General features: G+C 38.2%; 1 protein-coding gene across 1 annotated transcript in view; it reads left to right on the top strand.

Annotated features, from left to right (window-relative positions):
• The window catches only part of Ace2 (angiotensin converting enzyme 2), a 48,672-nt gene that overhangs the window by 11,187 nt on the left and 20,079 nt on the right, over positions 1-17,406 (top strand). Inside the window, exons 3-9 of the mRNA XM_034486048.2 lie at positions 1,671-1,829; positions 4,749-4,842; positions 6,120-6,263; positions 9,091-9,203; positions 10,774-10,879; positions 12,338-12,435; positions 16,412-16,581. Coding sequence (XP_034341939.1) covers positions 1,671-1,829; positions 4,749-4,842; positions 6,120-6,263; positions 9,091-9,203; positions 10,774-10,879; positions 12,338-12,435; positions 16,412-16,581 — 884 coding nt within the window. The remainder of the gene's footprint in view (positions 1-1,670; positions 1,830-4,748; positions 4,843-6,119; positions 6,264-9,090; positions 9,204-10,773; positions 10,880-12,337; positions 12,436-16,411; positions 16,582-17,406) is intronic.

Genomic DNA, 17,406 nt, shown 5'->3' with positions numbered 1-17,406 from the left:
ATTCTCTACAGTTATAGATGGACATCAAAGAGTGAATGTCTTCCTGGTTATTCTAAAAAAATATGTGTCTTTTCCCCAAACCCTTATGAATTACTGTAGAAAAATTGGCTGTTTTAGTTGCTTCTTGTCTGTCTTTGCACAAAGGGAGTGTAAAAAGCTCCTTATTTCATCTGAGCTTGCTTCTTTAAGACGAGGAGCTAGGTAAGCTCCTGTCTAAGCTTTACTCCAAAAATCAGTCAGGTCTGTGATTTACATGTGGCCATGAGCCACTGTCTAGCCACATATGAACTGGGTGTATATGAACTGGCTTTGCATCTCTGCTTAACAGCTAGGCTATTTTATTTAGGCTTGAGAGCCTTGAGGATATGGAATAAACTGTAAAATAAATGGAAAAGAACAGCTTGGGGGAAGAACATTATTCAGGAGGCAAAATGCTAGTCAAGGTAAATTATTTTATATCTCATAATGTATAACATACACACGGTCTATACACATTTGTTCCACAATTTTTGCGAGCCAGGGGTCCAGGCATGTCTCATCTCCTGTATGAACACTTGAACACATTTGGACCCCTCCTGGATTTTTTACTTTCTTAGTATGGAAATTTACTGACTCATTTGTGGTACATCTGTTATTATATATTTGTGTTGCATTGGGAAAGAATTCTAGACACGTATCCTACTCTTTTGATACAATTCTAAGCAACTTAATAGCAAACTTTTTTTCTCTCTACACAATAAAATAGCATTTATGGAATGCTTAGGATGTGTCAGGCCTGCTGGTGAACACTTTACTGTTCGTTACTTGTCCTAATCCTTACAAGAATTCTTTAGTCACGAATCACATTGTTAGGATTGTTTAATCTCATAATAGAATCACAGCTAGGAGAGATTATTTGTCCAAAGTCACACAGCCAGCTAGAAGTGTTTGACTCCCGGAGTGGAGCTCATATGCCACCTCTGTTGTATGGCCCCCAAATAATATGATGTACAAGGCAGTTGTTTCTTTCATCCTTTGAGAAGTGGAAGTGAAGTTGTGTGTTGAGAGAAGACTGTTCTCAAAAAGTCAGAAGAAGTCCATCTTTCTACTTATTATCAAGATGAGGCTGCAGGGAGGCAGGTATATCCCAGCATCATCACCTGTTTGTCGACATCTGTTGCTGTTGGAAAATCATCGCTCTACTAAGTGGCTTGGCTCCAGGAAGCCTTCCTTTGAGATCACAATTTACAGCCAAAATTCCTGCCCTAAACCATGGCACCCAGGAGCTTTCTTTGATCTGGTTCCTATTTCTCATAGGAATGGTCACAAGGGACTGTATTCCCATTGTGTCTGTCTACTCTGAGATCTGCAAGGTTCTCCTTTTAGACCATTCATCCCCGAATCTTTAGCCAACTCACCCACGTCACAGCGCCGAGGCCATAAGTTCCAGGGCCTCACAGTGTGAATTATCTGTGAGAATTTACTTCCAGTTCTTGGGACAGGACCCTTGGGAAAACTAGGCACTGGGCCAGAAAGAAAGTGGCCCAAGAGTGGCCTGATTACTTTTAACCTAAAACTTGACCCTCAGCAAAGTAAAGGACTAAGCCATGCAGGAAGTAGTAGATGTTTCACCAGATGTTCTTTGGACTATATCTTCTGTCCAACTTCAATTTATTTTATTTATTTTTCAGAGTGAGGCTTCGGCCAAATGGTCTGCCTTTTATGAAGAACAGTCTAAGACTGCCCATAATTTCTCACTACAAGAAATTCAGACTCCGATCATCAAGCGTCAACTGCAGGCCCTTCAGCAGAGTGAGTCTTCAGCATTCTCAGCAGACAAGAACGAACAGGTGTGTCTGTAAACATTTTGGTCCTAATCTCAAGAGTTAAAATGTTTGAGAAGTAATCCACATTCACAGCCTACATGAACGACTCCTTTCTTTACAAAGTTAGTAATGCCAGCTCTGGGCCTAGGTAGGGTGACTATAAAATTTATAATTCAAATTGGAATCTTTTTGAGGGTGAAAGAAGACACTTGGGTTCTGATCTGCATAGAAGTTAGTAGAAATATGACGTATGCTACACCTTGGTCAGCACTGACTGAAGCAGGCTAGGAGTATGCTGGAACAATGTTTTTTGTTTGTTCTTATTGCTAAATACCATTGTTAGTTCATTTTAACCTCACCGTTAATGAAGTCCCCAAGGTTATTGTGCCAACACAGCTGCAAAATGGCATTTAAAAAACTTCCTATGCTGAGATGACTTCAAGAATTCTTATATTTACCCTGCTAAAATACTATCCCTTATCCCATGCCCCCAGTCCAGGGGCCAGTATATTTGAAAGAACGCTGTAAAGAGACATAAAATAAATATCTTAGTTTGTGCAGGCCATATTGTGTGTGTCACAACAAGGCAGCTTTGCCATCAGAGCAGGAAGTCAGCCATAGATAATACATAGATGAATGGATGTGGCTGTCTTCCAACAAGGCTTTATAAAAACACACAGCACATCCCTGATATAGCCTATTGAAATAGTTTTATCTAAAACATTCAGCTCTTTCACATCAAAGTTTTCTTTCTCGGTTGCTTGGCCTCTGGAACTCTGTATGTCTCAATCTGCATTTATAAAAATAAAAGCCCATGATAAGAACAGAGATAAAGCCATATGGTATTTGTTTCTACAAGTTGATATTTTATTATTGTACATTCCTTGGATTTAATTATTCCACTAAGTTATTAATCTACCTTATCTTGTCCATGTTTCTTCATCTATTTTTTTAAACAAAGACTCCATGAGAAATCCTGCACATCCTAGTACATCCTAGTTTTAAAAGACTCCCCATTCCCCAGATAATTCTAATGGGTAGCTACAATTGAAAACCACTTAAGCACAAGTGAAAGCTTGAATGGTTTGACAGCAGAAGGGAGTTCAGGATGCATGGAGAGGAAGGTGGGGGGATTTAAATAGGGAAAGAAAGGGACCATGAAGGATTTTGTGCCAAGGTAGATGTGTTGGATTAACGTATGGGATCTTATGGAAGTTTTATGCATGGGATTTATCTTATGTTTTCTAAACAATATGTGTGCAATACATGAGGGTTTTAGTAGAAATTTAGCATTTAAATGATTTCTATGAAAGAATCAACTTTTTCTTCCTTTCTTTCTCTGTGCCTCCCTCCTTTTCTCTCCTTTCTTCCTCCTTCTTATATTTCCAAACTGTCACAGATCAACACATGGATAAGTTCATTGGTTCCATGCTTAAATATCATGGTTCTATTGAGGTTTCTAAAAAAGGTTTCCAGACACTCTTTCCACCCCGGATTTATCTCAGAGTGGAAATAAACCTTTTGCTGGGCTGCACCTACTGTTACCCTTTAACAGCTTGGCTGTACCAGTTATCTTCACTCCCCTTTACCTATGGGGTAAAGTTTCAATTCTTTATGGTGGCACAGATTGTTGCTTGTGATCTGGATCCCACTTATCTCTCTGTTCTCATGGCCTCCATTCCTCCAGTGAACATTGTCGCTGGAGTTTTAGTCATTTTACTTCTTGTTAAAAATGGCTTCCCTTTCACACCTTTGTCCATTTTTAGGATTCACCTTCTTCTTCCCTTTACCTGACCAATTTCTACTTCTGGAACATGCAGCTGTAAGAGCCCCTTCTCTCTGACGCCATTTTTTAATCTCCAGGTTATAAGTGTCCCCTTTTCCACACTCCCACACTTCTTAGCCACTTGTTGGTGACAGTTAACAGTACCTGTCACTCTTTTGTGTTGAGAACCATTTCGTGGTTGCCGTATTATTCCATGACTTTGAGATCTTTGAAGGCTAGAGGTTTATTTATTTCAAAGTTACCAGGATGTAGAACACGGCAGGGGCTTAGTAAATTCTAAATGAAACAGAAGTGCTATCTCTGTGCCTATATGAGAAGTGATCCTGGCAGTTTGGACAGACATGTTGATTTTAGTTAATCTATATGTTTATCACACACTCTCAAGATTCTGTGATAGTTGACAGCAGAGAAAATTACACATAGGAACATACTTTGCAAAGAAGATATGGATTGCTATATTTAGAGGCATTTAAAAATCTCATGACCATATGAGCTCACAGAGCATGAAGCAGCAAGCACAAGGCCTACATGGGTCTACAGCAAGACCTCTATGTATACACTACAGGTTTTAGCTTACTGTTTTTATGGGAATCCTAACTATGAGAATGAGTAGATCTCTGACTCTTGTGCCTGGTCTTGGGACTCTTTCCCTCCTGTTGGATTCCCATGTCCAACTTCAATATAATAGTTTTTGCTTCATATTATTATATTTTGTCTTGCTTGGTTGTTACTTCTAAGAAGCCTGTGTTTTTTTCTAATGGATACACAAAAGGGGGTGATTTCAGTGGGGAGAGGAGGTGGGGAGGAACTGGGAAAGGTAGAAGGGGAAACTATAATCAGTATATATTGTATGAGAGAAGAATTTATTTTAGGTAAAAGGAAAACAAGAATAAAAAAAAATCCCATGGGGCCTGAGAGATGGTTCAGTGGTTAAGCTGTTTTTCCAGAAGACCCAGATTCAATCCCCAGCACCCACAGGGCAGCTTACAACTGTTTGTAATTCCAGTTCCAGAGGGTCTGACATCCTGACACCAATGCTCATGAAATTAAAATTAACTTATTTTTAAAAATTCCATGACCAAAAGGATATCTTTATGCCACTACTCATTATTGTACATTTTACATGCCTGCCTCTATTTATTATGTTTAATTTGCAGTTGAACAAAATTATGAACACCATGAGCACCATTTACAGTACTGGGAAAGTTTGTAACCCAAAGAATCCACAAGAATGCTTATTACTTGAACCAGGTAGGTTTTCAGTAGGTATTGTTTTCAGTAGTAGTTATGACATTTATACTTTCTTCCAAACTGTAAAAATGAGATAGACTTTTAAAATGTGTGATATGTGTGAATATTTGTGTATCTACATACGTGTTCATGTATGTATAGGTATACATGTTTGTGCAAGTGGATATACAGGTCAGAGGACAATCGCAATTCCTCATTCCTCAGAAACCATTAACAGTTTTCTTTGAGGCAGTGTCTCTCCCTGGATGGGAACTCACCAAGTAGATACTATTGTTGGCTGGCAAGCCCCAGGGATTTTCAAGTCTGTTTTCCCAGGGCTAAAATTAGAAGTGTATGCTACCACACCTGACTTTTAGTGTGAGTTCTCAGAACTGAACTCAGGCCCTCATGACTGTACAACAAGCACTTTCTGGACTGAGCTATTTCCCCAGCCTGAGACAGACTTTTGACAACAACACAATGTTTTGCAGATGGATAACCTAAAGATGGTACTGTTCCAAAGTGTTCCAGCTCACAGATTCACTTTTTTAAAGCTCTGTTATTTATTTGTCATTGTGTGTGTGTGTGTGTGTGTGTGTGTGTGAATGTGTGTGTGTGTGTGGGTGGGGTATAGGTGCATGTGTATGTGCAGGTGTGTATGCCCATGTAGGAGGTCGAAGAAGGTGCCCTGCTCCATCACTCTCTGCCTTTATTCCACTGAGACAAATCTCTCACTGAACTTGGAGTTAAACTGGCAGCCAACAAGCCCCACCAATCTTACTGTGTTTGTCTCCACAGCATGGGGGTTAACAGTTGCATGCACGGCCATATCCAGCCTTGTTTATCTTTGAGACTATAACTTATTTACATTTTTTCTTTTTCTTTCCTCCCTTCAAACCCTCCCTACTCTCTTCTTCTACAGGGCTTCTGGGAATTTAGACTAAGGGCCTTGTGTTTGTGAGCAAGCACTCTTCCCTGAGCCGTATCTATAGTCTTTCATAGATATCCTTTTAACTTAAAACACACACACACACACACACATTGTAAATTTTATTACATTCAAGTAATTTAATTAAGCTAGTAACTAAATTACTTCAGTGCTCCCTCACCCCTTGCAGACGCATTTGGCATTTGGATCTAATAATAAGTCCAAGGATACTAACCATGACATTTTGTTAAATGACAAGGACACCTGCCAACCTTTGAATTCTTTCAAGTTCATATAATTGTAAATACAGATTATTTTTCTGGTAGATACAAATGTTTTACCTTCGTGTTTCTTTTCCTTTGGAAAACAGGATTGGATAAAATAATGGCAACAAGCACAGACTACAGCAAAAGGCTCTGGGCTTGGGAGGGCTGGAGGGCTGAGGTCGGCAAGCAGCTGAGGCCATTATATGAAGAGTATGTGGACCTGAAAAACGAGATGGCACGAGCAAACAGTAAGTCTGCTGCTCTGTCTAGGTTCTGATGCTCTCCATGGGGGTGGTTATGGAATTATTTCTCATTTATGACCAAGCTTGCACCCATAATATTTGGATGTCCATCAATTAACATCATTTGCTTCAGGGTTCAGGTTAACTGTCTCAAAAAGGTACTGGGGCATGTTTTAAAAACTGGTACTCTGGAACTCTATTGTTCAAAGAGCTTATAGATGAGATGAATTATCTAGGACTTATGAATTACTAATTACAAAAAGCTAACTATGGGATGAATTATCTAGGACTTATGAGTTACTAATTATTCATGGAGGTCTAAGGTCCCAAAGGGTGCCCATGAGAATGTTGGCACTGAATGGTGATCCTATTATTCAGATCAGATAAGAGACAAAGACAATATCCACTTACCAAAACCTTCATCTAGTCACAGTTTATTCTCCAACTTCATTTATGTGTCTACCTCAGGGTGATAGCTGAGAAAGAAGATACTATCATCTAATTAGTTTAGGTGAAAATTCTATTTTCTGACATTCTAAGTCATAAGAATGTTAACATGGGAAGAAACTTTTCATGTCTTTGAAGTTCTGTTGAAACAATGAGCATGCCTTGGTGGTTCGCTGTGCCCTGGAAAATAAAAAAAAATGTGTTTTTTTTCCATTTGTCATTTCTAATTTCTTGTCATTTAAAACTCATATTCTCAAGCCTTAAGTTTCAAACTATAGCTTATCATCCATTTTAATAATATCCACATATCTTTCCATCCAAATATTTATTTCTCTCATCTTGTTAGTCATATATTAACAACATAGATATAAAAACAAAACTCACTAGAAACATTTGCAAATCTTATTAGCTACTAATTCAATACAAGCTTGTGTTTCTTGATGGTTAGATACTAAAAAAAAAAAACCACAGCGATGTGCTTTGTATAGATATAATTTGCAAACAAACGCAGGACCACTGTAATAGTGTCTGAGATGAAATGATTGGCATCTGAAAATAAAAGGCCCTGAAGAAAAGCAGGATTAGAAACCTAGGGACCAGTTGTACCTTTTAAAAATAATGATGCAGGTATGAACCAAGGGTTTGAAAATTAGGAGTAAATTTCTACCCATAGCCAGCTGTGTGACTTCGTACAAATGATTTTACTACTCTAAGCATTGGCCATCGATACATATGTAGATAGGAGTAGCCATTATGGAAAATAGTCTGGTAGGTTCTAGAGAAATTATAGGTAGAACTACTATATAATCTGGTAATTCCTCTTCTGGGCTTGTATATCTGTATTCATCACAGCATTATAAATGATAGTCACAACAGGGAAACAAATGAGATGTCCATTAACAGACACATGTGTATATATACACACATATAATAAAAGATATCACTATATAATAGAATATTATTTAGCTTTTAAAAGTTGCCATTTGTCATAACGTGGATGGACCTCGACAGCAGTATGCTAAGTGAAATAAGTACAACAGAAAGAAAAATACCACATGCTCTAATTTAAATAGAGAACCTTTAAGTAAAAGGACCAGCTACCTACACAGAAAAAGAAGAAAATTGCCATTGCCAGGGGTGTTAGGAGGAAATGGGAAAATAGAAGCCAAAAGATTCTAAGTAGCTACTGAACTAAGAAACTACTGAATGAACTAAACCACTCAACAGGTAGAAGGAAAAGTTTATTGGGAATCAAACTGCCAAGGACATCTCTAGAGGTGGGGCAGATAGAAGAGCAAAATGACAGAAAAGCAAGCAGATCTTATTATACAAGAGTCAGTGAGGTGAGGTCTGAATGGATACAGTGTGTTCAGATTGACTGTGAACTAGATGCACTTGCCCAAGGTGGTTGACCTTTGGAGTAAGACTAAGGGGTGGGGGGTGGGGCTCCTGAAGAATTAAAAGTGGTTTCTGGCAAATGGGAACTCACTTTAGGAAATCTGTTTTTCTGGTGAACAGAAACTGCCTTTAGGCTTGGTTATTTAGTAACAATCCTTCTGTTTGCCTGGCTGAAGTCCTTCTGTTTAGGACAATGTCACCAGCATTGCCATTTTGGGGAAAGGGGAAATTTTAGACTTAACAGGATGAACAAGATTAAAGATCACATGTACAATATGAAGACAACAGTGGAAAATAGCCTGCTGTATTCAGGATTTTTCCCGCATGTATACATTATCATTGTTCTTGTCACAAGGCAAAAAAGGGTAACTATGTAAGATGTTAATTTGTTTCCCTATAATAAGCTTTATGCTACATATGTAACATAAAATCACATTTTATGACCTGAAAAATGTACACTAAATTTTATTTCTAAAATACCACAGACTGTACAGGTCTCATGTAGACAGCTACAGCTTTTGTAGGGTTGCGAGTACAACAATCTTATGTCCAGAGTGTCCAGAAATCATGGCCTTCCTTATAGCTGGTCCTTAAAATGTACTTCTTCCCAACCTTCTGTTCTGGGAGGACTTAGGGAAAAGAGCTGGGGTGTGGATATAATAAAATACATTGTGTGAAAATGTCAAGGAATTAATAAAAAATATATTTAAAAAGCACGTGTTGTCAATCAACACAAAGGGCTTTAAACACTGGTTACAGTGTACAATGGTTTCTGTGCTTATTAAACCACATAATTCATTTAAACTCCTTCTGAAGATGATGAAGAACAACTGCTTACCAGAATGATCAAGTCTTGTCTTTCATTTGTATTCTTTTGAGTTGACACATAGAAGGGCAACAGAAATCCTTAAGACTATTTTTTTAAAATTCTCACATCAAGATTAACTTGTATAAACTGTATTTCTCTCTTTTTTCCCTTAAAAACCAGATTATAAAGACTATGGGGATTATTGGAGAGGGGATTATGAAGCAGAGGGAATAGATGGCTACAACTATAACCGCGACCAGTTGATTCAAGATGTAGAACGTACCTTCGCAGAGGTAACAGAGAGACTGCAGGGCAATAAACAGGAGGCGTAATAGCCAATAGCCAAAGGCTACTTTTTCTTTTCTATTTTAGTTCTATCATATAGTACATCCCAACTGCAGTTTCCCCTCTCTCCTCTGTCCCAGTTCCCCCACATCTCCCTCCTCCCCCAGATCCACCCCCACTCCCCTGCCTTAGAAAAGAGTAGGCTTCTCAGGGACATCAACTAAACACTGTGTAACAAAAGTGGCTTTTTAAAAAAAGACAGCTTTTCTATACATAGCCCTGCTATCCTGGAACTCACTGTGTAGACCAGACTGGCTTCAAACTCAGAGATCCGTCTGCTTCTGCCTCCCAAATGCTGGGATCAAAGGCGTGCCCAATGAGGGCTATTGTTTTAAACATGCAAACTGGCCATTCCCAGTTCTCACAGAACTATAGTATATTAGTGTTTGTTATTTTGTCTTTTTTTTTTTCAGAGCTGAGGACCGAACCCAGGGCCTTGCACTTGCACTCCCTCTCCTTCCCTCCCTCCCTTCTTCCTCCTCCTCCTTCTCTTCTCTTCTCTTCTCTTCTCTTCTCTTCTCTTCTCTTCTCTTCTCTTCTCTTCTCTTCTCTTCTCTTCTCTTCTCTATCGCTCTCTCTCTCTCTTGACAGGGTTTTCTGCATCCCAGGCTGGCATCTAATTTGCTATGAAGCTAACCATTACCTTGAACTCCTGATCCCTTGTGCCTTTACCTCCTTAGTTGGGATTACAGGTGTGCAACACCATGCCTGACTTTATACGGGGCTGGGGATCAAACTCAGCTTTGGTGCATGCTTAGCAAGTGCACTACTAACTGAGCTACATCCTCAGCTTTTGGAAAATAATTTTGAGAACAATCTGTACAGATCCCTCAGACAATTGGAACTGCGATTTTTCTGTTGTTCACTGACTCATAATTACCAATAGGAAGACTGTACAAAGGAAAGATTCAGATTGTGAACAATCAGCTTAGTCTGGTTTTCTTAGAAAGTCCATGGCTTTCCTTACTTCCTCACAAGCATTAGGACTATTGTCCTAATGTCTTTGACAATGAAAGTGTATTTGTTTCTGCTTCTCCCCTTTATTCCTTCCTCTCCTCCCTCCCTCCCTCCCCTCCCTCTTTCTTTCTCCCTTTTTTCTTTCTTTCTTTCTTTCTTTCTTTCTTTCTTTCTTTCTTTCTTTCTTTCTGTCTTTCTTTCATTCTCTCTCTCTCTCTCTCTCTCTCTCTCTCTCTCTCTCTCTCTCTCTCTCTCTCTCTCTCTCTCTTTTTCTGGATTACTAGAAAGAGTCTTATGACAAAAGAAGTCAGTAACATCTCAGAATGATTTATTTTTTGGCATCAGCTTTCCTCTGGGGCCTAGCATTCCTCCCAGCTTTCATACTGATTTATGCAGCTGGGCTAGTCAGAGCCAGTATCAGTGAAAAAGGAATGCTCCCAAACGCTCCAGAATATTTGAGAGGAGAAGAGACTGTCCTGCACGAAGATGTTCTTATTTCTAGAGTTGCGTATTGGAAGCTGAAGTATTCTTGGTCTAAAACTTTCTTCCTGGGCTTTTCAGATCAAACCATTGTATGAGCATCTTCATGCCTATGTGAGAACAAAGTTGATGAATACCTACCCTTCTTACATCAGCCCTACTGGATGCCTCCCTGCTCATTTGCTTGGTAAGGAACCACAGGGGTCCCTTGTGCTCTTTATTGTTTTAATTATTTCCATGACTAAAGTTGTCTTTTGGAGCAAGGCTCAATCTAAAGCGTTTGAGAATGTTTGAAAATAACATTCTTATCATTACAGAAATATTTTTAAAAGCACATTTTTAGCAGAAAAAAAGTCCATTTAAAATCACTATCTTATCTATTCTATTTAAAATGAATGTAGTCGCTAAAATCTATTCTCTATTAAGAGGACTAGCGAAAGAATTCTAGCTTAAAATGTATTTCTTCAAGCTGGTTGACTAAGCCTCGGATTTTGGAATTAGCTGGTAAAAGGGAAAGAGCTCAGTCGGATACCGTGGAGGACACGATGTACCGGATGAACTTGATTCATTGTGGTGAATACTTATAAGTGTAACTTTAGGACTTCACATTTATCTCTAGTAAAATGAATCTTTTAAAAAAATATTTATTCTACGCTAGCAAAATGGTGTGGTGGGTAAAAGTGCTTCTCTGCAGAACCCATGACAGAAAGAATGACGACTGAAAATCGTCCTCTGACAATTGTCCACATGCCTCCACATGTGGGCTGTGGTACATGCTCATCCATCACACACAAGCATGCATGCATACATGGACGCATACACACAATTATTATTATTGCTTATTAATAATTGTATTCACATGGAATGCTTTCCATGTAATTGTGTGGCCCCATATTTTCAGAGCCAGGCTTCTGATCCTTTTGTATTATAGTGTTGTTTGTTTGTTTGTGTTTGTTTGTTTTTCTGGATCCATCTTCCCTTTTAAGGATTTCTGGCCTTGAATTCAACTTCACACTGTTGGAGATGCTCAGTTACCTAGTTAACTGTGCTATTAAGGTATTAAAAGTAAATCTTAGCTATCAATTAATAGAAACTTTTGAATGATGAACATACATGGTCCTTTTTGAATTCACACTAGGCAGTACTAATTGTTTGCTTTGCATTTGCAACATTTCGTTGTGTATATGATGCCTTTTTACAAACCTAATGTGTAGTAGCTATGATGTTCCATGTGTTTTATTTTCTTCTGCTTTGGTTGAGAAAGGGTCTCATCATGCAGTGCTCCTCTCTTAGCCTCCCAAATCCTGAGCTTACTGGCATGTGCTACCATGTCCAGTTTGAGTTGTGCCTTCTAATAGTAATTTACAATAGGAGAAGCTCTGAAGATTTCCTAGCAAGCCTTACCTAACCACATAATTTCTTGTATACTTAGTATTTTACATGGGATGGACATGGAACTGTTGCAAAATTAGCAAAACAGAAGGCCCAGAAGGAGAAGCGGGAGTAATGAAAAGGGAATGCAGAATCTAGACTGTTTACAAATACTGAGTGGCTGCTTTGCCCAGCCAACCTCATATATTATAAAAGATTGGATCTGTATTTTGGTTGCTTTACTCAAATACTAATGCATTCTTTTCATAAACAGGTGATATGTGGGGTAGATTTTGGACAAATCTATACCCTTTGACTGTTCCCTTTGCACAGAAACCAAACATAGATGTTACTGATGCAATGGTGAATCAGGTAGGAAAAAGGAGGCTTAAAATATTTCAACTGCATTTTTCATGTATGCATCTCTCTGTTCTGATCTTGTGTGTGAAATCATGTTGATAAAAATCTAAGCTTGGTGGCGAACGCCTTTAATCCCAGCACTTGGGAGGCAGAGGCAGGAGGATTTCTGAGTTCTAGGCCAGCCTGGTCTACAGAGTGAGTTCCAAGACAGCCAGGGATACACAGAGAAACCCTGTCTCAAAAGAAAAAAAACCAACAAAAAATAAAATAAAATAAATCTAAGCTAACAAACTTATTTCTTATGTATTTTTAATGAAAAAGTAGCTTATAATGTCAACAATCTCAAGTACCTTCAATAACCAAAACTCTGTTTTGTTGCAAGGCATTCAAAATTGAGATGACCTCTTTTTTTCCTATAAGCAGTAAGATATGGATTTATCAATTGGTTGGCATCACATTTTTCAAAGTCAGTTGTTACTAAGTAATCAATCTGTAATCTCTGTGGATAATGATGAACAGAAGCATTTTATTTTGGATATTAAAAGTCACTGTCATTGAAATATTATTAAATATTACTTTAATTTTATTAATATTAATTTTATTAATATTTAATATTAAATCTTTAAATAATCTCTCTTTGAACCTTCTTGATGTAGTTGCTTAAATTGTGTTTTCTTCCACCAATGAAATCATAATAGAATCTTAGATAATTTTTAAAAATTTAATTACGTTCTACATTTCTGATTATAGTGAGTGACCACACTTCCATTTGCCTCTAAAGAATGCCTTCAGATGGCCACACAATAATTATGTATGCCTGCTGAAGGTTTTTCTCATTAATCCTTTTACATTTGTTAGTTGTAATACAGTGATGATCTTCACATGTGTTAACATACTCCTGGGAAAATTTCACAGCAGAATAAAACCCCAAAGCTGCAAAACTTCAACTTTTGTAGCTCTCCTGGCTCCATTTTGTCCATCGCATAGCAGCAGATGGCCATCGTGATGTTAATCCTTGTCCTTTACCAGTGGCTTCATGTATATTGTATAGTGGCAAGCATAGCTGTCTTCCAAACTGACTACATAGTTGCTGTTAATGTTAACTCTGAAAGTACCAGGCTCGGTATCATGATAGTTCCATGCTATAAGACACAAAACAGGCTTAGATGGATGATGCATCTGAAGTCACAAAAATAGTCAGAGGTAACTCCTCTAATGTTTTTCCTCTATTTCTGTTTTTCTATTTCTTTACTCTTCAAGATATGTTGACTATGCTTATTAGTCTGTGTTTTTTGTTCATTCAACTTAAGCAATATCATATTAAAGAACAACCTTGAGACTTATATGACATTGAAAGCTCCCATCCCTAATAACCAAAGCAATTTTGACCACAAAGAACAAAGGAAGAGATGTGACAGTCTCTGACTTCAAAACATGTTAAAAAGAAGAAACATTAAAAATAGACACAGAGACCATTGGGACAAAATAGAATGCCTAGAAGCAAACGCACACATTCAAAGCCAACCAATTTTCAACAAAGGTGCTAACATGTTAACATGTAAAATGCTACATTAGAGCAAGGACAGCCTATTTAAGAACTACTCAATGCTGGGAAAATTAGATGTCCACATGTAAGAGAACCAAATAGATTCTCTTACCAGTTCCAAAAATTAATTCAACATGGACAAAAGATAGCTGGGAGACCTGAGACTATGAAACAGAGGAATCATTCCAGACATTGGAATAGATAAGAAATTTTTGGGCAAAACTTCCCAAACACAGTAATCAAAAACTAAAGTAGACAATCAGAATTGCATGAAAGTAAATGGCTCCTGCACAGCAGAGAAAACAACATACAGAACACAGAAAAATGTTTAAAACATGCATATACAATGAGAGTTAATGTCTAGAATGTATAAGGAATACAGCAGCAAAATTTCATCAAAGCTGATTAAAACATGAGTGAGAAATGGGTATTTCTTGAAAGAAGACCCATAAATGGTTAATTGTTCTATAAAATTGCTAATGCCACCAATGATTATGAAAATGGAGGTCAAAACCAAAATGCAAAATGACCTCAGTCCAGTTAAAATGGCTATTTTAAAGAAAGACAAAAATCCCACTGAGTGCTGGTGAGGATGTGGAGAAAAGAGAACCTTCCACACTAACTTGGGAGTGCAACTTAGTACAGTCATGAGAGAAAACAGACAGCCACTTCCTCAAGAAATTAAAAATGCAACTACCATATAATCCAGCAACCTCATTGCGGGGTGTGAATCCAAAAGAAATGAGATGAGTATGTTGAAGTGCTAACAATACTCCTACATTTATGGGAATGCTATTCATAATAGCCAAGAAATGGACACAAGCTACATCTTTATATGGGGATGACTAGATAAAGAAAGTGGGACACCTGCACATAGTGGGATGCTTTTCAGCCATAAAAGAATGAACTCCTGTTATTCATAACAACATGGAAGCGACTGGAGGGTGTTCTATTAAGTGAAATAAGTCTGACATACAAAAACGAATACCTGTGATCTTACTCATACGTGGGAGTGTGTGATCTCATGGAAGCTAGGGGGAGAAAGGAAACTGCCTGAGGCTGAAGCATGAAAGAAGGAGGGGAAGGAGGGAGACTATGTTGTCATTTAATGAGAAAATTTAGATGTGCTATTGCACAGTACAGTGACTGCAGATAGTAATGATATACTGTGTATTTTGATAACTCTGAAAAAAAATCTTTTTTTCTCCACAAAGGGCAAATGAGAAAACAGACATGCATATCCTCATTTGAACAGCATACAACATATATGTATATGAAAACATACATCATACCCCCAGGACATATATTACTTTTGTGTTCTTGTGTATCAGTAAACTGAGTTTAAATTAAAAGGCTGCCATAATAATTAGTAGCAATATTTTGACATTAAGCCTTTAAAAGTCAATAATATTAATAATGATGATAATGATATTTATTCTCGTGTTCAATTTCTTATTGCTAGGGCTGACACAAGAGGAACACTAAACATGACTGATATGCAAGACCAGAAGAATTCTTCTGGTACTGAAAATGATTCATGGGACTATATAATAAATATTCAAGCCTTATTTGTGTGATATGGGCTTCATTGTCTCAGCAGGGTTGGTTGTCTCCTGAGACATTATTATAAAGGAATTTGCTGGCGGCACATGCCTATAACTATCTCTGTATAGTTTCTGAAATTTCAGATGCTATGGTGAAGCTCAAATACTCATTGGATTCTAGGCCACAGCTAGGCTTTTTTACTCCAAAAGTCTATGCCTTCATGTCGACTATATTAGTTCGTTTCTTCCACTGAGCCTATGGGGTCTTGACCCCTAAAGAAGTCCAACCAATGACTGCTGGCTTAAGTTGAATAGTCTTCAACAAATGGGTCACTGTTTTCTTGTTTGTGTTTAGAATACAAAGAGAGATGATCAGGGATGTAGCTTGGAGGTGGAGTGTTTGTCTGACATATGTATTGCCTTACATCCCTGTAGGGAAAAGTCCATAGCACCAAAACCTCAGGAATAAGGACAACAAAAACCCCTACATATAACTCAGTCTGTTGTCAATATTTTATGCATCTTTTTCTTCATTAAGATTGATCAATACCAACTAAGTGATTTATACATTTTATTTTTTCACCTGTTATTTTATTATATCCACACAATTTCTTTGAATATAATTTGTGTCTGTACAATTTCCATTCTATGAAAGTTTCATTGGTTGATCATTTTGATGGCTTTTTCCTCTTTGATTATACAAAAATCATACTCAATGTAGTTCTTTGACATAATTTTTGATACTCTCCTAGGTTAATTCCCTAGAGGCACTGTTGTGAAGACAGATGATGAACATCCAAAAGCCTACTTCTCTATTCAAAATTCATAAATGTATATATTTAGCAGGAAGAATTTCTTTTATAATACAGGGATTCAATATTCTTTTTTTCTCCCCCAGAGCTGGGATGCAGAAAGGATATTTAAAGAGGCAGAGAAGTTCTTTGTTTCTGTTGGCCTTCCTCATATGACTCAAGGATTCTGGGCAAACTCCATGCTGACTGAGCCAGCAGATGACCGGAACGTGGTCTGCCATCCCTCTGCTTGGGATCTGGGACTTGGAGACTTCAGGTAGTTGGGCTGGTACTTACGGCACAGATCCTAAGTGAGAAACAATGAATGAAGGATTCACTATACTTCTTTGAGTATATGATTTAAGGATCTGCGAACTAAGGCTGGAAGTCCACAGGAGTACATTTCTCTCACCCAGGAAAAGAAGATGGCCTATCTGCATAGGAACTATCAGTTCCCTATCTGCACTTGTACAGAACATAGCTTACTTGAAAATTTGTATGTTCAGTAGAGTCTAATGGTCGTGGGGTTGGTGGACCCCCTGTTAGGAAAGGTTGGGTGTTGAGAACTATGACAGTTGACCATATGACTCGTACTGTCCCTCACTCTTGTGACACCGGACAAACTAATGGCAAATTGGAATAAAAGAGGAGAAAATAGTACATGCCATAAGACTTTGTGAATGTCTTAGGATTTGAGCTTGAATTGCAAGAAGAGGTTGGACAGCCTGCGCGGAGGATAGCAGGTTGGAAGAACAGAGGGGTCAGGTGAAGAGAGGCACGACCTGGTGTGGGTGCTGAAGTCAGCAAGTTTAGGCTGGAACAACAACAACAAATTATGTGCAGGACAGTGTGAGTCTGTGACGTGGCAGAATGAGCATAGACTTTGGAATCCAAGGTGTGTCACTGAACGATCAGGCAACCTTGAGCAAAGTAATCTTGGGTTTCAGTTTCCTTATCTATAAAGCAGGACTCTAATGCCCAGATTGCAAGTTTGTGTCTTGAGTTTGTTCCCTGGCTTGAACTGGTTATTTTATATGAAAGGAAACTCTCTTGGACAAAAGCAAGCGAGGGAACAACTCAGGACAGGCAAAGCAGATAAGAA

Source organism: Arvicanthis niloticus, chromosome X, assembly GCF_011762505.2.
Source record: "Arvicanthis niloticus isolate mArvNil1 chromosome X, mArvNil1.pat.X, whole genome shotgun sequence".
Taxonomy (NCBI): domain Eukaryota; kingdom Metazoa; phylum Chordata; class Mammalia; order Rodentia; family Muridae; genus Arvicanthis; species Arvicanthis niloticus.
This window is presented reverse-complemented; position numbering and strand designations above follow the sequence as displayed.